This window comes from Ptychodera flava, chromosome 12, assembly GCF_041260155.1.
Source record: "Ptychodera flava strain L36383 chromosome 12, AS_Pfla_20210202, whole genome shotgun sequence".
Lineage (NCBI taxonomy): Eukaryota > Metazoa > Hemichordata > Enteropneusta > Ptychoderidae > Ptychodera > Ptychodera flava.
This window is the reverse complement of record NC_091939.1, coordinates 25,270,421-25,294,736: the sequence shown is the minus strand read 5'-3', so window position 1 is coordinate 25,294,736 and position 24,316 is coordinate 25,270,421. Positions and strand designations below refer to the sequence as shown.

General features: G+C 40.5%; 1 protein-coding gene across 5 annotated transcripts in view; it reads right to left on the bottom strand.

Moving 5' to 3' along the window:
• The window catches only part of LOC139145495 (sodium-dependent dopamine transporter-like), a 68,318-nt gene that overhangs the window by 17,379 nt on the left and 26,623 nt on the right, over positions 1-24,316 (bottom strand). Inside the window, exons 1-4 of one of the 5 annotated variants that reach the window (XM_070716707.1) lie at positions 17,534-17,657; positions 17,213-17,359; positions 13,245-13,440; positions 10,034-10,246 (exon numbers count right to left, since the gene is read on the bottom strand). In XM_070716707.1, the coding sequence (XP_070572808.1) occupies positions 10,034-10,246; positions 13,245-13,317 (286 nt within the window). In that variant the 5' untranslated portion in view covers positions 13,318-13,440; positions 17,213-17,359; positions 17,534-17,657. Of the gene's footprint in view, positions 1-10,033; positions 10,247-12,003; positions 12,153-13,244; positions 13,441-17,118; positions 17,136-17,212; positions 17,360-17,472; positions 17,658-24,316 lie in introns of those variants that run through there. The other 4 variants (XM_070716705.1, XM_070716704.1, XM_070716708.1 and 1 more) reach the window with 4 other exon arrangements.

Genomic DNA, 24,316 nt, shown 5'->3' with positions numbered 1-24,316 from the left:
AAACATAAATTGATGAGTCATTTCGCCAATTGGAAACACTGGAGAATGGCATTGATATTAAATACAGGCGATGTACACAGACGCTGAAAGCACCATTAACGACGGAGCTTTGTAATTGTCGAATTTTTATCTCTGTATCGACCAATGTTTCTTATTTTATTCCTGACGGCTTCTGGACACACTCGATGTTAAGACTCAACGCAATCCGTTCATCCATGAGGCATGTGGTTACCGTTAAAGATGGAATTTCTGTATAGATATGGATTTGTCAGCAATCTAATACACATCACACATAAAGATACTGTGTTCGCAAGCCAAAATTACTGTATATTTCTGGCGTTCAAGCAAGATAGTATCATTTCTTGACTCACCGAAAAAAAGCACCGAACATAAATGTAAAAAGTTAACTATATACTAGTATTTGCTAGAAGGAATATGATTTTCTTTTGAAATATTTGCTACCAATTACCTCCGCGATATAATATCACTTATGCGCGATCGTCGGAATTATTATCTGTAACACATAGCGTGTCGAGTCATCTGAGTGACATTTTGACGCCTTTGAATTGCGTATGAATTTGACAATGAAGATAGTGCGGAATTAGTAGACTTATAAGAGTATTCAGCGAACGAGTGAATGCTCGAATATGGAAAAAAGGCGGGCAAGGCGCCTAAAAGTAAACGTACTATTGTTGACGGACACAGAACAAGTATTTTTTTTTGAAGAAAGTGTGTTAGTATAGAAGGAATCGAACCTATCAGAGTTAAACAAATATAACACAAGACGTTCATTAGAGCTTGCACACGCATCACCTCTGAACACTTAGTATATAATAGGAACATTTCTGGTGTGCAATTTCATTGTCTTTGTGTCCAGTTTTGGCGGCGCAATTTTAAACTTAAACCATCAAAAGTCATTTGGCGGGTAATTATGCCCTGAAACTAATTTTACTCTAAGTGGCATTGACAAGGTTATCAACTGGCAACTAAAGTGACATTCACCTAATCGTGGCGACATTGATGACACCTGCATGCGCTCCGATTTGTCCGTCGTATAAATGCAACAGTGCATTAACCCGTGAGGTGTGACTGGTATTGACATTGACCGGCCTCTCCCGGTACGATTTATTTCATCGCCTTTGACATCCAAGTCCTACACGACAATAGAGTAACGGCGATTGTCTCAAGCAACAGATGGATGTAATATGCAAGTCCAGCACACGGAAGCGACGGGCAAATGAAACATCTGGTGACGATTGCCAAAGCTTTGCATTTTCACGATTTACTACAGACTGTCTGCAAACATATTACTTAAAATAGGTTTATTTTTATTTTTCTGCGTGTTCAGGGAGTTCTGAGAAATCACACGTGACCATGAATTCACATTGTAAACCTCGAGTGGAAATTCAACCTTGTATGATATTACGCTCTCCGATTAAAACTATTAATACCATATTGATGATTAAGAATCGTTATCTATATTTCTCTTCTGGCAGTCATCGATATATTATTTGGAAAGAAAAAAACATTCCTTCAGTTTTCATCTAGTCCTCACACCACTCGAATGAACAAGAATCCCCTCAGTCCACCCTCCCCCACCCCACGTTGGACGAAAACAACCCGAATGGATCCTATCTCCCCAATTGATCTTATTGCCCGGATGTACCATAATCCCACTGTAACGTCAACTTTTGCTGATGCCGTGAGAATCGTTTAATTTGATGATTCAGCTGTGTTCATGGGTGTGCGGCATTTTGCTGCCATGGGAGGACTGGAGTGCGTTCGTTTTTATGAATGAAATCTGCCGCATGCCGTCAGACTGTCTCCACAGAACGCTCTTTCACGATTATTGAGATGTCATTTAAACGTTGTACAAATACAATGTACTTTAAAGAGGGCGTCTGTAATTGATTGAACCGCTGGCATTCACGAGCACAGGTCAGGCCGAAAATTTCTTGGCGGTAATGCCATTCCGTGAATCGACTTAATTTAATTCGAATTATTCCTCAGGGTATAACTGCTGTAAAACTACAAATCATTCTCTGACGCATATGTCGGAGAAAAATGCGGCCAGGATAAAATAAAAGGGTGAATTACTTTTCAATTTATTTTTTTATATGTAGCTGTGGATTTGATGGTAGTGACCTTTGACCTATGGCGATGAATGATCGACTGAGGAAACTGATAGTTATACCACCAGCGGCGTTGATGTATGTTGGTCACGCGAGGAATCTTGGGACGGAAGAAAAACAGTTACATGGTAGATACTTTGTGTGATATTTGCGTTCGATAGGTGGATATGAATATGGCGGCTTACTAAGTGTATGGCTGGTTGATGGAGATGGATCTGTGACGCGACTGGAGGATGGATCTGTGACATGACTGGAAAATGGATCTGTGACATGACTGAAGAAGGGATCAAGTAACTTCTATGGAATGAATGAAACATGGCGTCGGTTGACGCATGGCCCGATGGGACTGAGTTCGGACGGAAATGGGCGAGTTGGAGGGATGGGGTACATTGTGTCTGTAAATTATTGGATTGGTCTTTGAGTGGAACTGATAGGTACAGTCATGACTGTACGAAGAATAGGTAGATAAGATGGATGATGGGCAGATAGATATGAAGATTGTGACGATTTTTAATTATGAATTTAAATATTGTTAGAACCTTGGGTTCAAAAGTAATCGTCCAGTTCAAAGTTCATATTCGTTTTGGACCTGCTGCCCAGTGCTTCCTGTTATTAATATTATCATTATTTGGTTCTTATCATCATCATCGTCGTCGTCGAGGTCGTGGTCGCTGTCATCACCATCATATCATCATCATCATCATCATCATCACCACCTATTACCGCCTTTTTCAACTTCCCGTTCTTATGAAATCAGAGTGCCTTTCTAAAACGACCTAAACAGCAGACCTTGGCGTTCCAACTTTTTGCCAACTATTTAGTCTTTGAATGTTAAATATTTTGCAGTTACGTGGGTATTTGCGTGGCAGGAAATGTCCAACGTGAATAGTCTTGTGGCAGGTTCGGGGGATGGAGGGTGTAGTGGTTGAAATTTAATAATTAGATTGTCGCCTTGACTGAGTCAAGTTGTCATCTAATTCTATTTCGCTGATTAAATTAATCTCTAACCTCGTTTTAAGCCACATGCATCAACAGAGGACCTAGTTCATTGCGTACGCCGCAATGTTAGCTGGGATTGCCGCTTGTCAGTGCCTAACGCCTAATGCTATTAGAGCTGTTTTAATGTAACCCCGTACATAGTAATTACTTCGGGAGCCTAATCACTTAACAGCGGCTATTGTCGGTAACAGGATAAAAAAATCCAAGGTAATTTTCCTACACCACAGTCACTATACCCAATTATATGATTTGAATTGAGTTGCATATAGCGCTGGGGGACACTTTCACAGGACTCGACTCCCTTGTTGTTTCAAACCATGACGAGATTTTATTTTCGATTGTGTGTGTGAGGGAGGGACATACAGAGTGACAGAGACAGAGAGAGACAGCGACACAGAGGCCGACAGTGATTTCAGAGGCGTCACGATGTTTACTTTTGAGGCGCACAATTCAAGTTTCAACGCCAATATAGTTAAATAAACCTTTAACATAAACAAAGCCAAGAACTTTAATTAATTATGTTTAATTAAATCACAGGGCATGCTTTAATTAGTGGTGTTGTTTTTTATCGCTGAAACTTAATTTGAAGCATGCCGCACGGTGCAATATGGTAAGATCGCTGCGGGTTATGCAATTCTTGCAATTATTCTCGAATATATAGTAATTGCCGTTTAATTACAACTACCTATTAATTTAGATTTCACGTTTATCATCACACTACAAGCACCAGTCTTCATGGAGGCTGGGTACAATTGTCCTTATCGCGGCACTTACAGGCCTTAATGTGATACAACATGCCAAACAGGAGCGCCCAGATAACGCGTTTCCCCGAATCAGAACAGCTCAGTTAACGGATCGGGTGTTCTGCCTTGTTTGCTCGATACAATACAGACCGCATCACCTTCCATAAACAGATGTCACCTCGCCCAACTGAATAAATGGCGTGAAAATTACCCATGGTTCCGTCTTTTCATCCCACACGGAGAACGAATTAAGCAGAACAAATCGACGGCGCTCACTTGATCGCTCTCTGTTTGCTCTCTTCCGCGGCACGCGTGAAATGTAAACTATCGCCCTCCAGCTGACTGCACATCTTTGAGTTTAATGTCTTTGTTAAACCTGGAGTGTTAGATTGTAGCCCCTTTCCCCCATTTTAATTTACTCGGTGAAGTCTCATTCTTGGCAACGGCCGTCTTACATTCCCCGTTTTCCAACGACCCACACTATCCACGAGAATCGAATTCCAGGATGTCCCGGATGTACTCTGCGGTTGTCGGGGTCAAACAATTCCGATAAACCTTTTAATACAGTGGCAACATTTGGTGAATTCCGCGCTCCTTTTTTAATTACGTCGCCGTAGATTTTATTTTCAAATATTTTAATCCAGACCGTTACTCTGTATATAAACGATCTACCATTTTCGGCTTAAGTACTCCTTAATGTTTTCACGGCAGCCGTCGAAATCTGAAAATATCACCGGGGCTGTGATTAAAGTTTATTGAAGAGTAAAATCCCCGTAATTACGTTTGTATAAAGCCGAGTTAACATTTAAAAATAGGGTGGAACTTTAAGCAATAGAACGTAAGTTTGCATCTGAAAGCAATTCAATCGTACTTCAGATATTTAACACTTGCTCGACATATGACGTGGACACGACCTACAGAAGTTGTTCTTTTCGAGATTTGGTCACCTTTCTGGTCTTGCGACATCCAACTCAGTACCCGGATGCAAGTTTTGTCAGAACCTTTAACAAAGATGTAACATCTCCGTAAGTTTAGTATAAGTTTTGAATTCCATACCAAAGCCATGGAGATGTTCTGGCCAATGCAAACGTCGAACCTTCAATCTTGTGGTCTGCCACTGAATTTGCATGTGGTGCGATTTCGTAACACTGTGCATCACTTAAAGAGACAAGAGTTCTCAAGTATGCATTGTCGACAAGTGAATTGTAGCGCGAACGGTCGTCGACGACAAGATTTGACATGAAACACATAGACAAGCTGTATTGACAAGCTGAAGTCTGCATGGCATTTGGCGTTTTTTTGAGCTGAGAACAAGTAACTTTTTTTACAGACAGAACGAAGAAGTTGACAACACATCTACAGTTACAGCACTCGGAGCTTTTAAAGCATCATTTCGATTCATCGTCGGGGTCAAATAACCGTTCGATGCAAATGCAGACTGTTTATATTTTCATTGTTCTGAAATTTCAAGTTTTGCGTCGACCTTTACACAGCCTTTCTCAGACATGTACTGGCACTTTTTGCCACATCGCATAAATTCAGTCTCTGGAATCGCACGGGCGACCGCCCAAATCGTCGCCGAAAATAGTCCAAGATAAAATTGGAGAGAGGTTATAAACCCCACACGGCTGAGTGGTTTTAGCTACAACAAACACTGCCACCGCTTGTGCGGTTAACTGTAAACACGAATGACCCACTCCCACACTGTAAAGTTAAGTGTTCAAGGATAGAACACCAATTAAACGCCTTTTTGTAACACTTTTTTGAACGCCTCTAGACGTTCAGAAATTTAACACTACGTGTTCAACCAACGTTCAATTCTTGAACACACGTGTGCAGATTTTGAACGCTACGTGTTCATCAGACATTATATTGAACACCATGGTGTTCCATATCTGAACACACGTTGCACAGGAAATGTGTTCAAAAAATTGAACGCTTTTACGCGTTCAAAGGGCTGTAACACTTTTTGAACGCATGGACGCCGTTCAACGATAAGTGTGTTAAAGGCCAGAACACATGATGCGCGCTTGTTGAACACCTTTAATTTTGGGCGTTCATGGGGTGTTCAAGCCTTGAAATAACATTACAGACCATTGATATCCAGTAAAATTATTTTATTCTAAAAGTACACGAAACATTTCTAGAGTAAAATACAATAATTTACTGTAAAATGGGCAAATAAACATTGCAACTTTGTATGTAAAGTTTGTCAGAGGAAAAAACCAACAGTGTTGAAATCACCATATTGTGGATAACGTTTCATGTCATACTTGTTTAAAATGTACAAAAATCATCTGAAAAAGCTCAAAATTTGGCATACTTATTGTGTTGACAAGACGTATATGTATGAAATGCATACTCCATTTTTGTAAGATGGTTTCTTAAAGACATTTCCTCTTGTATAGACAATTGTAAATTTTGAAGAAAAAAGAAGTTAGTCAAGGCTTCTCTGGTGCACATGGTAAATAGTTGTCCACACTAAAGTAAACACAACATGTCAAGTTGTCAAAATGTCACAGTAAGGCACAACATGCAGAAAGTGGGGAAATTGGGTCCTTGGCAGGGTAAAACCTATTTCCTTGTCCAACAAAATCCTTCATAAACAAAAAGGTTTGTTTGTTTGTAATATCTTTAAATAAACCCTGAAATAAATGGGTGACATTTCAAAAATATACTTCTCAGAAATTTAAAACATATTTGTAAAGACCTTTCAAATTCTTGTGTACCCTGCTATTAATTTTTATACAATTTTTTTTACCAAAAATGGTAAAAATCACCCTTAAAATGAAAAAATGTACATTTCATCCTAACTTGAATATATCACATTCTGGTAATCCCTAATGTCTTAAAAATGTCTGAAATGTCTTTAATGTCCTAAAAATACAAAGTTGCAAATTTCTGCATAATTTGAACAATCTGAAAAAGACTATCAGTAGCGATCTATGTCCTAAATATCAAAGCAGTTCGATAAGCAGTTTTGAAAAAGATTTTTAAAGACTTTTTGACCAAAAATGACAAAAATTGGCATGAAATATAAAAATTTGAATATTTCATCACAACTAGCACAAATTTGACTAAGGTCATTTTTAGAGACATGTTTAGCAAATATTGAAGACGGCAGTAAAAGAGAAGAAGATTTTTGCCAAAAAATAGCAAAATTAACCTCAAAAATATAAATTTGCATATTTCATCATAATTTGAGCATATCTGATTAGGGTAATCCCTTGGGACCTATTATCCAAATATTAAAGGATTCGTACAGGCTGTTTTGAAGAAAAACCTTTGGATGTACAAATTTGAGGACAATGCTACACATCCATCTATTTAGCTGACAGCAAAGCTAAAAACCAGTTGCTAGGTACAACAGACGTGTGTAGCTACAATACAAAATAATCTACGGTTTGGTAGCAGGCTGTGATCAACTAAATATTACAAGGGCATAAGCTTTCAAAGACGTGAAGTCTCCTTCATCAGATGCAAGGGAGGTTGAAAAATTGAAGCTGAAAGTGACAGAAAATTTAGAGTGAAAATTTCAGAAAAATCAGTAATTCAGAGTGGACATTTTTACTCTGAATGGTCTGTCGCTTTCAGCTTTAATTTAAATAAGGGAGACTACACGTCTGTGAAAACTTATTCTCCGGCAACATTTAGTTGATCATAGCATGCTACCAAAGCTTAGATTAATTCAGAACAAAAATACAGAAATTTATCAAAATTCAGTTACTGACCCTTGGAAGTTTAAATCTACATTAGAGATGAACTGAGGTTCTCAAGCTTGTTTCCAGACAGCTACCTGTAGACTCTTCTTCGTTATCCGTACCACCAGCTTCTGTAACAACTCTTCGATTTTCAGTTATATCCAACTTTTTACATTCTGAAAAAAATGCAACAATAGGTAATATGGCGAGATGAAACTTTAAATGAAAGACAAGGGGCTGATTAGGTTAAGGAAAAGGGGAGACTTTCATATACAGTGCCTCTCTTCAATACTGTTACAAAATATTTTCTGCTTCTAATTGTCATCAACTGATTAAAATAAAAAAGCCAAACTCTCATATGCTGAAACAATACATTGTATACTCCACGATGTTTAACTGATGTTTTACATGCTATTGCGTTTACTAAAAGACATGTGTTAGCTGTGATTACGCAGCGGTACTATGCAAGGCGTATCGATCGCGCTCAGGTCAAGGGTTATCGCTACAGTTGTGTTCCGATGACCCTTGACCCGAGTGAGATCGATCGATAGGCTATGGCCAAAAGTACCACTGCGTAGTCACAGCTAGTTGCTGGTATAGCAGCTACTGACAGAATTAAAGGTTTCTTCATAGTTAAGCTATTCCAAGGTACAATACAATTAATTTCAAAGGACGATAATATAGATGCTTCAAAAATCTAATACCTTTTACTATTTTGGAGAGGAAACTTACCCTTTCTGGTCTTGCTTCCGCACGATCACGACTTCAGGGTGCACTTACAAGAAAAATGTCGCAACTTCCGTTTTGATGCATCATGGGATAGGAAAAGGCACCAAATTGAACACCAAGTGTTTAGAAGTAGAACGCCTCTTGCACGCCGATGTTAAAATTAAAACGTTCATGGTGGTTTTCTGATTTTCTTTTCTAATTTTTAAACTTTCAACCCGTAATGAACGTGTAAAATTATTTTGTATACTTCCTTTTTTAGAAAAAACATGCTTTCAGCAATTGTAGGCCGGAAATATTTTTCACTTAGTGTGAAATTCGTTACACCAAAATCCGTGTACGTTTACCGGACAGTGAAGCGATAGTAAATTTAATATAGCCATTGTAAAGTAAAAAACACAAAAGACTGTTAATTGTTTCACAGTATTGTAAAATATCTGTGATGCTGAGTTTTTGAACACTTGAAGGAGATCGTTGTTAACACATAGTGTTCAGGTTTAGAACATCATTGTTATATTATGAACACTAGTGTTAACAATATGAACACTAGCCGTTCAAATTTGAACACCGACATGTACATTTTGAACGCGTAAAGACGCGTCTGGCGTCCGCTATTTTTACAGTGCAGGCAGTGATTTGTCAGTAGACCCGAAGTTCATACGACTAAAACAACAACTTTCGATCTGCAAGTGGCCCACACTGCGACAGAACCTTAACCACTTCCCATATCTCCACTTAGAGAACATTCTAAACTATTCTTCCAGAAGTTGCCCAAGGCTTTCTGCTTCTTATAATTCACGATTTATTTAATCCCTATGTTTGATCTTTCTTTCTTTTTTTATTTCTGCAGCGAAGGGCTTTTAATCGACCCAGCAGAGTTGACGCACATTTTATTTCTCCACTATCAAAACAGAATTCGCAAAGTGGATGACTTTCATACGGTCATAGCGTCTTGTAAACAACTTGAAAGATGCATTTGACTGATTTGAGTGCCAGGTAGGGAACTGAACCATGTTCGCAACGGGCCACCGCACTATATTTGCCCTGCTATTGCATCGTTGTGTGCGTGCATGGGGAGAAACCATGGAGCCCTCTCTTGGCGTCTTTAATAGCCGAATTCAAGTCTACATTCAACGAAATTGTCAAATTTTAACAGCCAATCATGTGCTTGGCTGTTGAAAACTACTCCCCTGGGCCCAAAACAATCAATTCCCTACTCAAGAATTCCTAATTCCGCGGGACTTTACCAAGGTCGAGTGTCTATGGTACGAAAACAATAATGATGGCTTTTCAAGACCCCTTCAGATTCAGACTTGAGAGATTAGGATTATGGTGAATCTGTCAGAAAATTCCATTGGCATTCCTCAGGAATAACACACGTTCGTCTCTGTCTCTCTTTTCTAGATTTGACAGAAGTCAAAGTGAGCAACGTTTTAGTGTGCCACTACAAAAACAAATTTAGGATTTGTCGTAACAGCGGCCATTATCTGAATACTTGTTTAATTGTCAAGTGACAGTGAGTAAAGCTCTCCGTTTTGTAATAGGATTTAGGGACTTTGAAATTACTGAGCGAATTCTTTGCGCCGCGTTCGAAGAACGTGTAATTGATTTCTTACCGATGTGATGATTGAGACTTTGTCCACAGATTATCAACACTGATCGTAAACCAGCTACAAAAGGTCGCACGGACAACGGACAGCCCCGAGTCAGACAGCAGGGAAAATAAACTTACCTCCCCCATTTTTGTAGCACAGGTGGGGAAATCTCCAGACGTTGGCCAGGTCAATACAGAAGCCGATAACCGAGAGGAGAAAGTCCACTTTCTTGCTCCACGTTTCCCTGCCATCTTTTGGTCCGCTGACGGCCGTGCTGTCCGCCTTGACCAGGCTAGTTTCATTGGCTTCGTTCTCTTTGGAGTTCGCGATCGCTTCTTTCTCTGATTTCACTGAATTTCAAGAAATGAAAGAAAGTTACACTATATTTACGAAAAAAACCAACAGTGTTCGACAGTTTCAGTAAATCAACATTCACTGTCGTGTCATTGTACGAAGCAAGAGCCTACTCGAGGAAAGAGGACGAACAAATAAACAAAAGAGGTGCATTTTTAAAAATTTTCCAGAAAATAAATCAATCTGCAAAGTTAAAATAGTTAAAGAAAAGTTTCAAATGGGGAAACGCATTGAAATCGCTGATAATGGATAATACAGGTGTTGTTTGCAAATTTCTCCGTATATTAAGAAATTAGGCAAAATGATTTCTAGAAACCTGGCGTTGTGTGTTCCTTACCGGATGTACGAGATCTTTCCTTTCTATAATCTTTCCCTGAAAAAAGGGAAGTATTCTTTTTCTTTTGCTTAATCAGGATAAATCGTTGGTATTACAAGGATAACGAAGCTGGCGACAGCAATTATCAAAGCCTACGCAGCGGATTGAATTTTTCTGAAAGTTTCGATGTCATAAACGAAAGACGGGATTCCGTTGCCTTGTCTAGTTATTTATTTACATCATCAATTTCTTTCTAGAACAGGTTGACACTCCATCAGTTTCGACTTGTCACTTCACCGAGACCCTTGAAGACGATCGTGATTCTGAGACAGTGAAACTCATCGTTACGTTTTGACGGTTTTGATGAAATGCGTTTGGTAAAGGTAATTTGAATATATGCAAATCCCCCAACTAGAGGCATTCATATACTATTTCACATTTTTTCAAGGTATGTGAAGAGCGAGGCAACCTTCTTTTTTTTGTGATACATTTTACACAAATTATTTGTTACACGCACAACATACTGTCAAGGAATATATGTATGGTTGTTCTCAAATTAACTCTCATAAAAATGTGAAATATTACTGTAACAAAAGACAAATATGAACATTGTTGTTGAAATCGAGGTCGTTACGTTGTTCCAGGGGCAACGACATTTTTATGTGTGTGTTGAATGAAGCTGGGCAAAACAGTCACCCGGATAAAAAGGAAATCGAACTGAAATTCGTGTCGAAAAACTTGACGGTCAAACGCGATTTTTATGTTTCCGTTCGGCCGAGGGGCCAACACATTGTTAACATACCTTCCCGCGGAAATACCTAACCTAAAGGGCGATTGTTACAGCATTGAAGCCTTTCATTTTATATAACCATTTCGCACAGAAGTGCAGAATACGCACTCATGTGCGAAAATGCACAACCTTTTTCGTGTGGCTGCAAGGCTAACTTCCGGAGACCACTGTTCTGTGCGCATAATCGTCCCTCTCAGAACGCGCCACACTTTTATAAAGTACTATCGAAAAAAAATTAGAAAAAACTTTCATAAATGGAAGAGATGTGTCACGTGATTGCATTAGGTCGCAAAACGTGTTTTCAATGGTACTGCGGCCGACGGAAAATATTAAACTCATTGACTGTGAATGATGAGGATCGCTGTCCCTTGCTTTTGAATTAATTATAATGATCATGGCTAATAACTGTAACAGTGATCTTCTTTCAGGGCCTGGCGGAAAGCTGCGCACTTACATTCTTTCACTGAGCTTCATAATGATTGTAATTTGAAAACAAAATAGTTTAAATAATAACTAGGGAAATACTTTCCACATTAGCGTACACTTTGTTTCCCTCAGCTGTGTCCCTTTCTCGCGTGCGAAGAGAGTCTTAAATGTCGCGATGGTTGTCATGGCAATGAAAGAAAAACAGGCACGACGTTACTTACATTTGTATTTCTTGATTTTACTCTCCGCCACGTCGTTTCCGCCGCTCCAGCACGTAAGTCTTTTCATACCTGCGTTTTGGCGACTCTCCGAGACCAACTGCGTACACAAAGGGTGCGGCGAAGTTTTGAATCCAGCCGGGGACTGAAGGAGTCTGACTAGCCGAAGCGCTAATGTCTGAGTTACGGTTGTATTATCGAGGGATAAAAACGACCCCTACTTCGAATGATTTTTATGTGACATTTGCGTGTATAGAGATTTTTTTTTCTGTCCCTAATTTCTATTCGGCGTTCGCAAATAGCATAATAATTCGCCTGATTGTAAAGTTTCCCTAGTTTTGTTGGGCGTTTCCTGGCCAATCAAGGCACTAATTTTCCACACGAGCGAACTCGTTAAAAGGCTGCTCCACTCGTGGTCGCGGCGCAATAGCCTAAGCCTCAATGGTCGACTACTTTGGACGCAACAGGTTTCGAGGAAAATACGCCGTGTTCTTGTAGCTTTTAAGTTAATTTAATAAATCTCCAAGAAAAAAGACTTCCAACGGTTTTTCCGTGTACGGCGTGAATTAGCATTCTTGCGGTATTCATTCAATTTATTTCACGTGTCTCGTTTGCTTTTCTTATTCCGCTCGCGACAAACAAAAGCCGGATCGCGGTTGAATTGACAGCCAGGCATAAAATACATGATAAATAAGCCCCAGTTTTGACTCACTTAGGTATTTGGAGGTCTCCCGCAACGAAAAGAGTCCCAGTCAATGTCTTGAATGTGGCTTTTTCTCAACAGAGGGAAAAAGAATGTGCAGTTGTTTTTCTTTTTCTTAAACAAATACCCTCTTGAATATTCCACCTTCTTTAAAATAGAAAGCCTAACAGAAAAAAAACCCGTGTCAGCTCGACGTTTGACGTCGCGGCAAAACAAAATGAATATGTCAGATTAACGGTGACAGCTACACTTGACGGGAATATGGGTTTGTAACAGAAGTGACAGTACTGCGTCCCGATGACAGTCACTGCGCCCGATCGGATGTTAAGTCTGCTCAGGGAGCTACGGTCTGTCACAGATTGCAGCTTGCTGAAAAAACGCGAATTCTTTGTCAATTTCTCCTAAAGGCTCCCCATATCCACTGCATCAAGGACATCATCTGAATCAATCGTGTTCGCCTTTAGGCTGAATTTAATGGATCTATATCTGAAATATTTTTATAAGATTATTAAAATTTTTGACGATAGTAAGCTCTACTTACCAGCGACGTCGTCCAGCCCGATGTCACTGTTCGGGGTTTTCTCGTACCCGTCTTTTTTGCCTCCTTCCACCATTTTGACAAAGTCCCCCGATTATCCACTTTTGCGAGATTCCGAGTTGAAAATCAATTCTTCAGTTGTTATTGTTGTTGTTGTTGTTGTTCTTTTTTTTGTCAATCAACAGCTCGTCTGGAACACCTGTTGCACAAAATACCGAAGACTCTTTATAGTGAGCAGGCAACCGATCATCGGATACGCCACTCGCTATGAACAGCGCTGCGCTGAAAAGCGTCCACGATCGATAGCGAATGGAATAACAACAAAGGCAGCTATCTCAGATTTCGTTTTTTTTTCAATGCTGAGGACTTTTTGTTTACTAATTATGCCTTCATTCACGGTTAATTGACTGCCCTTCCCCAGCTGACCAGGCAGAGGGCGTTGCCAATCGTCCTTCGTCCAACCGGGGCGGTCTCAGGAGCCAAGACAAACAATATATCCGGAGCCCGAACAGTTGGAGAAGAAACAAAACAACAGCAAAATAAACTTCGCCGTCAGCGCATTGCGTTTAACCCTGTGGATGCTTGCATGGTTTGTTTTCGTTTCCCTTTGTAGTTACATGAATATACTGGTTAATCTTTTCAAACGAGACCGCACCATTGACGTATTTTGGTAGTGTTCACTTTTTCACACCGCAGACGTCGGTCGCTTCATAATCGCATGGTAATTATAGTAAATAACTGTACGTTGCAGATTTGTACAGGCCCTGAACGCGGGCATCTGAAGCTCATCTCAAGAAAAACGCACACGGCTGGCTGCTTGACATTTGTTTGTAAAATATCCCATTATCTCATGTAGGAGCTTCCCCATTTGTCACGGGCCAGTGTGCAAAACCAATACCCTCGTTGCGTCGTTCAATTTGAGCTCGTTAATATGTGTCGGCCACTTGCCATGCATGAATTAATTGTATTACGCAACCCGATCATAGTTCACACAGCGCCTCGATTTCAAATCAGTGCTCTCGGCCAACCACAGAGCTGAGTGGTAAACCTGGAGGTGTCATCATCACCCACAAACTCGCGATGTTATGGTTGCCCTGCGCAATCAAATAGAGTATTGTACAGGTGTGCTCTCTTTACCCCCACCTTGCAAGATAACAAGGGGAAAAATAACAAGATTGATCTCGGTTTCTTTCGGAAATCGTTACACGGTCTCGAAAGAAGTGAAATGAGAGAAACTGCTGGAAAGAAATTGGTCTTCCGTACTCTTGGCGTATTGTTTACTTTACCGTGAACATGATTACTTGAAAAGTAATACAGGAGTTCGAGATGTCATTACGTCGCTCTCAAATTAAATCATCAATGGGCAAATTTCTCTCCCTGCCTCCCCTCCTCTCTCTCTCTCTCTCTCTCTCTCTCTCTCTCTCTCTCTCTCTCTCTCTCTCTCACTCTCTCTCTCTCTCTCTCTCTCTCTCTCTCTCTCTCTCCCCCCCCCAAGCAAATCCCTTATAAGTATGGCATATTTCGACTACAATTTCAAACAACTTGAACTCCATGCTTTTAGAAAAGCGATCATTTGCTGGACGCCAACATGGTATAAGGAATTTCAATGTAAAGGACAAGATTGGTTGTTTCCGAGACGTGTTATACACACAAAGTCGTGTTGTTGGTTCACGCTGGTCCCGGCGTCTGCAATCACTGTTGAACGGTGACATAATTGCAAAACAATTCGTGTTAAAAGGGCGACACAAATTAGAGTAATCAACGTGGCTATCTCGAGTCACATCTGTACTGTTACAACTGACGATAGTTTTAATTCGTTCGCAGTTACCTTTGCAAATTCCTTCGCTTTCACGACGGTATTTTCCTTCAGTCATATATGGGCAGGGTTTACACCTTTGAGTACTTCGTGACAAGCTATAAATTGTCATCAAACCTAACCAAACACTAGCGAATGATTATTAGAAGTAAATTTGTCAAGAAAGTGCTTTTTAAAGCTCTGAGATGCGACCCTGATGGAAAAGGTTCCGAGGCCCGACACTATCAAGGTCATATAACAAATGCATCGATTTTCTCTAAATCAGGTGTACGGAGTCGGCACAAGAGATTCATAAAATTGAGATGATATTCGACTCAGCAAGTGGACATGTCGTCAAAGTATGAACATAAAACAAATATGGGCAACGTCATAAAAAAAACACGATCAAATTTAAGTGACACTGTTTTCCCCTGTGCCCGATATGCACCGAGTAGTTCAGAAATTTGCATATTTTAACAAGACTGATTTGCATACTGACGTGCATCTGCTTTGTCGACGTTATATAAAGGTTTAATAAAGGTGTTTTTATTCTGTAGAATACTACAGCTACTTGTAAATGCAACTCTTGTGTAACGCGTCAGGCAGAGCTTTACAAAAATTCTGAAAGACATGTCATATCTTAATTTCAAGCAGAACCATAGACCCTCCCTGGGTCTATGGCATATTGATCACGATATGACTTGAGGCGTCGAACCATGAACGTCGACAATCTAAGATCGGTGTAGTCGGTATGCCCGATCATGAGGTTTGACCCCCCAATCCACTGGTTGAGGGGATACGTATGCCGAGCGCAATATCCTACGCATATAATCGCGAAACACCAACAATTTGCTCCGTGTATTTCACGGGCAGGACCCGGATGTCAAGGAGATCCAATACACAGATTGAGTGGTAACTTTGACAAATCAAAGACAATCCCCTAATCTGAAGAGCAATACGACAAGCTGCATACTTAATACGGCAGGGATAATTACCCTACGTCTTTGCTAAATAATTCAAATGGGGAGAGACATTTAGCAAAAGCTATTTTAAGAAATTCCCTCATGGCCATGACGTGACGCGTCGGCCCATTCTAAATCGACCTTATCTCAGTTCCCTTCCGTTAAAATGTATATCTTTTTTCACTGCATGTCTTTACAAGCACTGCTTCCAAGTGAAGCACTACTGCACAAAGTCAGGCACTTGCCCAGCTGTGAATCTACGGATCGCTCCGTTAAAAGTAACAAACCAAACTCCAGATTTGTGATGTTAAAAACTTCAGAGTCTCGCGCTCGGTGCGCTTCAGATAGATCACCGCTCCCCGATCACGCAGTATTCTCCTGTGACGACACTCTTGACAACTCGACCGATGACGTCGTTGCTAAATTTAATCATTTCAATTCGGTAATCGGTTTAATTGAAAGACCAAAAGATGTAAATAGATCGTTGGCCGATAAACGTGGGACCTATGCCTACACATCAATTAAGAATCACCTGGGTGTAATATTGAGCAATTAGCGCCTGTAAATTGAATCAGTGGGTGTAAAAGTTACTGTTGTATATTATTATTCATTAAAATTTTTCGCTGTGCCCTGGAGCCGAGCTCGAGCCTCGTCTTCAAAATGACACATTTGTTTCTCATTCTCAGACAGGACAGGTTGAATCTAATTGAATATACAATAAGAGATTAAGCAATTTTAAACGTTTGATCTCGCTACCGCTTTCCAGAATGTTGAACTGAAGATGACTTTTATAGTTAACCCATATTTTAGGGTCTATGGTTAATCCAAGTCACTATGTCTCTCTGTCTACGTGTGTATACCTCTTTCCCAATCTTTCTTTAAGCAGTCTGTGATTGCCTACCTATTTCAGTCTCTCTCTCTCTCTCTCTCTCTCTCTCTCTCTCTCTCTCTCTCTCTCTCTCTCTCTCTCTGTCTGTCTGTCTCTCTGTCTGTCTCCCACTCCTCTCTCTCTCTCTCTCTCTCTCTCTCTCTCTCTCTCTCTCTCTCTCTCTCTCTCTCTCTCTCTCTCTCTCTCTCTCTCTCTCTCTCTCTCTCTCTCTCTCTCTCTGTGTTTCCCTACCTGTCTCTCAGGGCCATCCACAGCTGGCTTCTGGTCAAACACTAACTGTTTCTACAAGAAATATCCGCAGCGATATGTTTTGTAGGTGTCATACCTGTTGACTGGGTTGATGGAGGGTTGGATCTGCAGCGGTGAGCTGATCTTGGCAATCCCTCACTCGCGCCGTTCGCAGACTCTCCTTGTGACAACCGTCGGCAGCTTGGCTGCTAGAACTGCTCGGGAAAGCCAACTCCGGTGTTCACTGTCGGGATGGAAAAGAGAAGGAAAATCACTACCGGTTAGGTCGGATTGGTTCAAACCACAATCGCATCGTTTTATGTCAGTAATAGATTAATTTAAGTATATTGACCATACAATTGAAACGCGTTGGGCAGAGCAAGGAAGAAACTTCATTGGTCTTCTCGCCAAAGCTTACATCAATTTCCGTTACTCAGACTGGCCGACTCAAAAGCTTGTAACGGGGTAGGGTTCCTTCCCGTGAAATGAGAAAAAATGTTAATTTCGCCACTTTGTGTTAGGTAGCGCTAATTACTCACTCGACATAGCTTCTTCACTAATTAGAAGACAGCCTTGCGGCCAGATGTGGTTGGGGGTTTTTAATTTCCATATTTGGCCACGCGCTTGGGCCTAAGCGAATCGCAGCGCGATATTTTTCTGTTTTCACTTTGGAAGGGGCGGAAACGGGAAATATGACCGTAAAGATTGTTCCTGCCAATGAACTAATATTTGACGTTTTAATTGGTCTTTCTCCTTTTTTGTCATTCTTTTCTCTTTCCCTCTGTTGACAATCTGGGATACATATTCACCTTCAAGTTTCATCCAGGCGCACTGGAGGACTTCCGGCACACTACAGCGTCCAACTTGGAGCAGCGTCAGCGTCACTTTACATTAATTTTCCACTCGTTAGAATTTCGAGATTTCTTGATGATGTATTTATAGTCAAATAAAATGTATGCAAACCTCTTGATCTGAGATTTCCATTCAGTCTCATAGTACAGGTACCGAGGTCGAGTGGAATTTTTTTAGATATGGTTGTTTTTTTTCACCAAATATTTTCAGCAAACACAGTAAAACACAGTCATCTACCATGTCTACGATTGCCTTTCACAAAACACGTACGAACAACAACAGCAGCAACGAGAACGAAAATATAGGCACTTTTGTAATGAGTTTTGGAAACTATAATACTGAGATAAATCTTAGACGTCGGAATGTGCATTCTGTGAATTGTAAGCAAAATATGATCTGAATCCGTGGTGTTTGATTCGATCAAGAAATGATCATTTCACCGTTGGCCGTGTCTTTTATTAATGGTCAAGTTGTACAGACAGAACAAAGCGACTAATGCATGGCTCACTAAAGAAAGCTCGCTTTGCTGTATCTTTTTAATGCATTTCTCTCCATTTTTGTGTGTAAAACACAGTGTCATGTTCAGCTCAAGTGCCCATATCAGTCATGTCGGAATGCCTGGGGTTCAGCCTGTCATCACAGCCAGTATGTATGTCATGCCCATTGAATTTCAGTCCGGACCCGAATTCATTTGTCCACAATAACATTGAGTATTGTTCACAGTGCATTCTGTTTGTATACGGCAAATACTCACTACTTTAAAATTATTTAGGGAAAAGAAAGAGAAGAAATTGTACTTTTCTTAGATAAATATAATGGCACCATCTGGGTCTGTAGTTTTTACTTTCACAGAAATTTAATGATCTTTAAGTCACTTTAAGTTAGTTTTTCTATTTGTCGTTGGTTAAATGTGCGATTTACAAATGCTTTCGAAACACCGGCAATGTTGCCTCACTTTTATTCTTAAAGCAGCTAATACTGCGAAGATATGTCAAAAACACTTGATGAACAGACTCGTTCAATGACCCCCAGAAAAAAAACATCAATCGTGAATGGTAAAACAGCGACATGGATGGTTTGCAGTTGACGCCATGCAGATGGCAACCCTAGGACAGTCATTATATTAAGATGACTGCTTGTCGTTGCAATTAATATTAGCTCGCGAAAATGGCTCCGCCAGTATTTCGTTAACACCCCCCTCGTTACCAGATATCCTAATATTGTTATGATATTAATTATACAATGGCACAAATGCCGATTATAACATTGAAATTAACGGTGTGCCCGTAAATGTCGCTGTGCAAATATTATTCCTCTGGTGCACTTATAAAATGGCCGCTTCCACGCGGCTGCGCAATAAGAGTGGCATATTTATCTTGTACATTGCGCACGTACTGCGCAAACTTCAGTGTCATTTCAGCATTTATTGGTTTCAGTCAACATAAATATTGAAGGATTAAACACTTGTAAAACAAAAATACATTCTTCATAGAAAAAATTGGCTTTTGGAGATGGTGACTAACGCGACCCGCAAAACCGATTAGACATTACAGCATTATGTGAAAAAATAAAGGTGCTTTCTCGAAAGAATACGTCATCTTCTACATAAGCACTGAGTTCAACTTGCGGCATATTTTAAAGTGCAGTCTTTGTGCCAATGTCAACTCATTTGAAGCTTAGTTGGCACTCATTAACTCACTGTATTACCATCATCGGGTTCCAGGATTGCTCATTCGAGTCGCAAGCCATATTACTGAGCATGTCCGGGAAAAACTCTTTTTGCGACTGCGCAAAACTTGTACACTGTCGTCTTCGAACCCCAGGCTCGAACCCCATCACTCACTTGTTACTGCGCTACACACACTGCCCACTTGAATAAAACGACGTGTACACTTGTATTGTATCAACGTAATGGGGGTTTATTATATTAATATAGTTATTGAGATCTGTCAATGTCTGCCACGGCGACCATTAGCGTGTTTACAAAGCCTCCTTGGCGGTCTTTCCAAGCACTCTGCCGAGAGAGAGGAAAAAAACGCCCCGGGAAAGAGCCCATTCAACGTTCCTGCAGAAACGCGGTAAACAGACGTTCGGTGAAAGAAGCGGAAATCTACATCCTCTCGGACCCTTCATTAATGTGTTGCCATGGTAATGGCCACCGAATATCGATGCAAGCGACTCGCCAAATCACGTTAGGGTACTAGTTTTGTCACGGAGACAACACCTTGTCTGAAAAAAGCTATGTCAAGCGATTCGGCAATTCTGTCCAAATTGTCTTCTGCTTACTCAGAGATTGCATGCATTGCCAAAAATACACAGGTACGCCGATTGCAAAGCTACGCCGACTTGTAGTAATATTTGACGGTCTACGGTATGTTTAATGATGTTTATCCATATGTATTGATGACTTACTAACGTCTCCTAATTAAATAAATATTTACTTTTCTAGGAATTTTTATTCTTTTGTAATATATCGATGCTAAGGTCATTTTCACCTAAATATTACGATAACCCAAAGACTTGTTTAGCTACCTGAATTTTTTTTAATAACTAGATAATTCGATATAGAATATGCACCGACGAGGAAACTTGTCAAAAAGTATCCAAGATTGTCCTACACCTCTACTGCAGCGGCGTTTGACCCGTTGAGAACACATAAACGAGTTTACAGGCACTATTTCGAGTGACAAATGGCGGATTACGGCGACATTGATGCTTGAGAATAAGAGAAAAATATCGAGTCTGAAGAAAGGTACATGGAAAACATTAAAAAACCTACAAACACTGAGTCTATATACAATCGACGTGCTCTTGTCGATTGTACTTCTGGGGTGTTCTAATTAAAAGACCTTTGAAAGTTTCTCGGATTTGTCATTGGAAAATACTGACTTCGAGAGGCAAATTGACGAGCTTATGAAAACAACAGAACTGGTATATAGACTTCATTGAGTTGAGTCTGGAACAACTCGGCAAAGAAGTTTCGCGTGAATACATATTTGTTGTGTCTATCGATACTTGTCTGTATGATAAGACAGAGAAAGGACGTTTGAATTACACGGTGCTGTACAGAGTAAATACTCGGAGGCAAAAGAAATGTTTCCCGCAATCACAAAATAGAGCACGCGTATACAGTGTCTAGGGGAGCAAGGCCGGGAGAAGTGTTATACCTGTAGTATAGTTTGTGCATTGATATAAAACAGCTCCGACAATGTGAACTTGAAAAACAGCGCACCTTGGTGTTTTGCAAAAAACGCTGCGGCATATAGCAGGGGAGCATCCGGGAACTGCTTAGGGCACCTACAATGTGTTAACAAACGGCAACCCTGTCGTGGTGCTTGCCATTACTACACTACGTAGCAAAAGGGCACTCCAGAACCAGCTCGCAGAGATGGCGTTGCTAGGAAACGCTTAGCAACGTTGCTCCGCGGATGGTAGCTCCGTCACCCCGTACAGCGTAAGATGATTTAGCAACCATGAACTGCTTCACGTTTCCGAACTCTTAGAAACAACCAATGATGCCATGTAACAGTTTACAGAATTTTCAACATCAGCACGCAGCGTGTTCAAAAATTGCGTCGCGCAGCGCAAGTCACCACCGTGTCATAACGGTGTGTAATGACCAGGCACCATGTGTTAAAGTGTGGAAAAATACAAGACCACATAAAAAGTCGGTAAACACGGGAGTAAAGGCACATATAGTTGATCTATTGCAGGATATACGGCACAAGACAACCCGAGTCCACGTCCGACTTCGCTGATGTGTTTCTCCGCTGAACTGTTCCATTGCACAATATTCATTACATGTTGGGATGGGATAGAAAATTGACAATATCGTCGAAAAAAGGGTTTGTTCGTTTCAATGAAGCTACACAAGAAGAAAAGATAGGCCGCTTACACATTACGTGAAAGACCAAGACAATATTCGGCTTGCAGCAATTCTATGCAAAGGAGAATTATCGATTCTTGGAAACTTCTCTGAGAATGCATGTAAGCTTTAATTCCTACAACATGGATCTCACGTCCTAGTTTAATGTACCCTTCAAATTATAGTCTTCCAAATGTATTTCCCTTAATACACATCAAACCCGTTCATGTACTGAAACAAGATGTGACATTTAAGAAACAAGAATTGTCGAACACGCTCTTACGTTGTGGCCAGCTTTTTTCTGTAGGCTACCTTTAAAATGATTTTCGGATTTTGCAACGAAGAGAAACTCGAATCACCGCGAATACAGGCGTGGTTTTCGATAAACCGAGCCGGTATTCGACCTGTTGATAACTAATTTCTGATTGTATATTCGATGGACAGGACACACCGGAATTTTCTCCAAATTATGTTGTCATGTTACCTAGTTTTAACAGCAAAATACACGTTCAGCCGTCTTCAAGTTCAGTTTCCGCGAACTGACGCCACCGGGCAGTGTAACAGGGAACAAGAAGTGATTCGGTCAAATAAACATTGCAGGCTTTACTCACGCAACAGGAAATGATTATTTTGCAATTACAGGCAGGAAAGAAATGAAACCAAGTTAATTTGAGGAACAGGAAGGGAGGGGGAAAGCGTGAACACTATACGTTTCTAGGGGAACCGGAGGTAGCAATTAGGGTCGAGCTGCGTTATAACGTCGAGGTGAGTTTCGAACATGCAGAGTTAAAACGCTTGAGATGACATATTTGAGAGCTAACATTGACTTCCTGCACGGGTTCAGGATATTCAACCAGGATTCGAAATCACCTGGCTGGGTAAGGAAATGCATGCTGATTACCATTCGGGAGAGTTCTCCCCGACACGTGACGGGGTGTGACGCGCAGTCGTGGATGTGTCACTTTGCATTCATCCTCGTTCACCCTCTACTGGTGAACTGAATTTAAAACGTGCGATACTTTTCAGCGCTGTGAAACGTTGGCGCGTGCCATGATATCGACATCTAACGAGCGTGAGACTTCAGAGTTGCGCTGGTCTTGGAATGCGCCCTCTTGCGACACGTGTCATTTGTGCAACGTCAATGTTATGGAAAATATGATATCTTCCTCATTCCTATGATTATCGTTTGATCGACAGCTACGTTTATAATTCTATTGTGATCCATATTTATGGCAATTTTCTGTCTTGAAGCGTCTTTAGGGAACGGAGATTTTGTTAGCTGGTAGATTAAATAGTAAGCGTTCCTGCAAAATCTTTTTTCCATTCTTTTCGTCCTTCCCAACTGTTGCTGCAAGGTTTTCATTTTTTCCTTATGGATATCGCGAAAGAAAACAGTTTGTTGGGAAATTCAAAAGCAGCGAAACGACGTCAATGGGGCGCGCACCACCTGCGAAGTTTAAAATTCTGCCATTCATCAACACATCTCTATAAAAAACAGTATCGTTGAAATGACGTTCAAAAAGTATCCAGTGTTGTTTATGTTAGCTGTGTGCAGTTGAACTATAATGATGGGATTTCCTCACGTCTACAGCTGGTTTCAAGCCTCGACACTCTCCGCTCTGGTATGCCCCCGTGACGTTTCACTCAGGGTTTAGTTCTTGCACAGACAGTTCACAGTAACTGTTGTTCAACCGCTTGTAACCTCAGCATATTTAAGTCGGGCATATACACATATTGTGAAGCATCTGCCCGTCAGAAATCACAGAAGTTACCATCAGTCATTTCATACCTCGTGACAAGAAACGACCAGTGCTCGCGGATTATACTGATAGGATAAAAAAGGCAAGATGGCGGTTTTGGGACTATTGCGCGAAACTTTGAAAGTATTTGTGAAGTGTTAAAGCCAAAATAGCTGCGAATTTATACTAATTATTTTCATGATTTTATTTTCAAACCAAAGTTGGTTCGTGTAAATGTGCTAGCTGAAGGACGTGTATTGAAGTATCACTGCTCGCTGATTTGGACCATGCCTATACGTTTTATAAGGTTCGATAATTAACGGGTGCTGCGCTCGTAAAATGGCGCCTCCGCGAATAAATACAAAAAAGCAGTATTTTCTGCTCATTCACATCGTGGTCATCTAAGAAACAAGCGTTATCTTTATTCAAGTTTCTCTGTCACGTGATTAGTTTTTGAAAATGGCGGGAAATCTAAAGTAATGTTAAAACTTTTGAATTTACATGCCACTTTCGACATTTTGTCTACGGCTACTTAGTGATAATTAATTAATTAAATAATGTCCTTGGCAATTGTCTCACGGCTAATTGTCGTTGGGAGATTTTAGTCGGAAAAGTTTTGTTTCATCATCAATCACGCTTAATCTACATGCATCTCTCACAAGAGAACTACGGTGTTATCCTTTGAACAGCATATCTGTGCTGACACTTGACCCGGATGATACTTTGAAAAAACTGACTCTCCGAG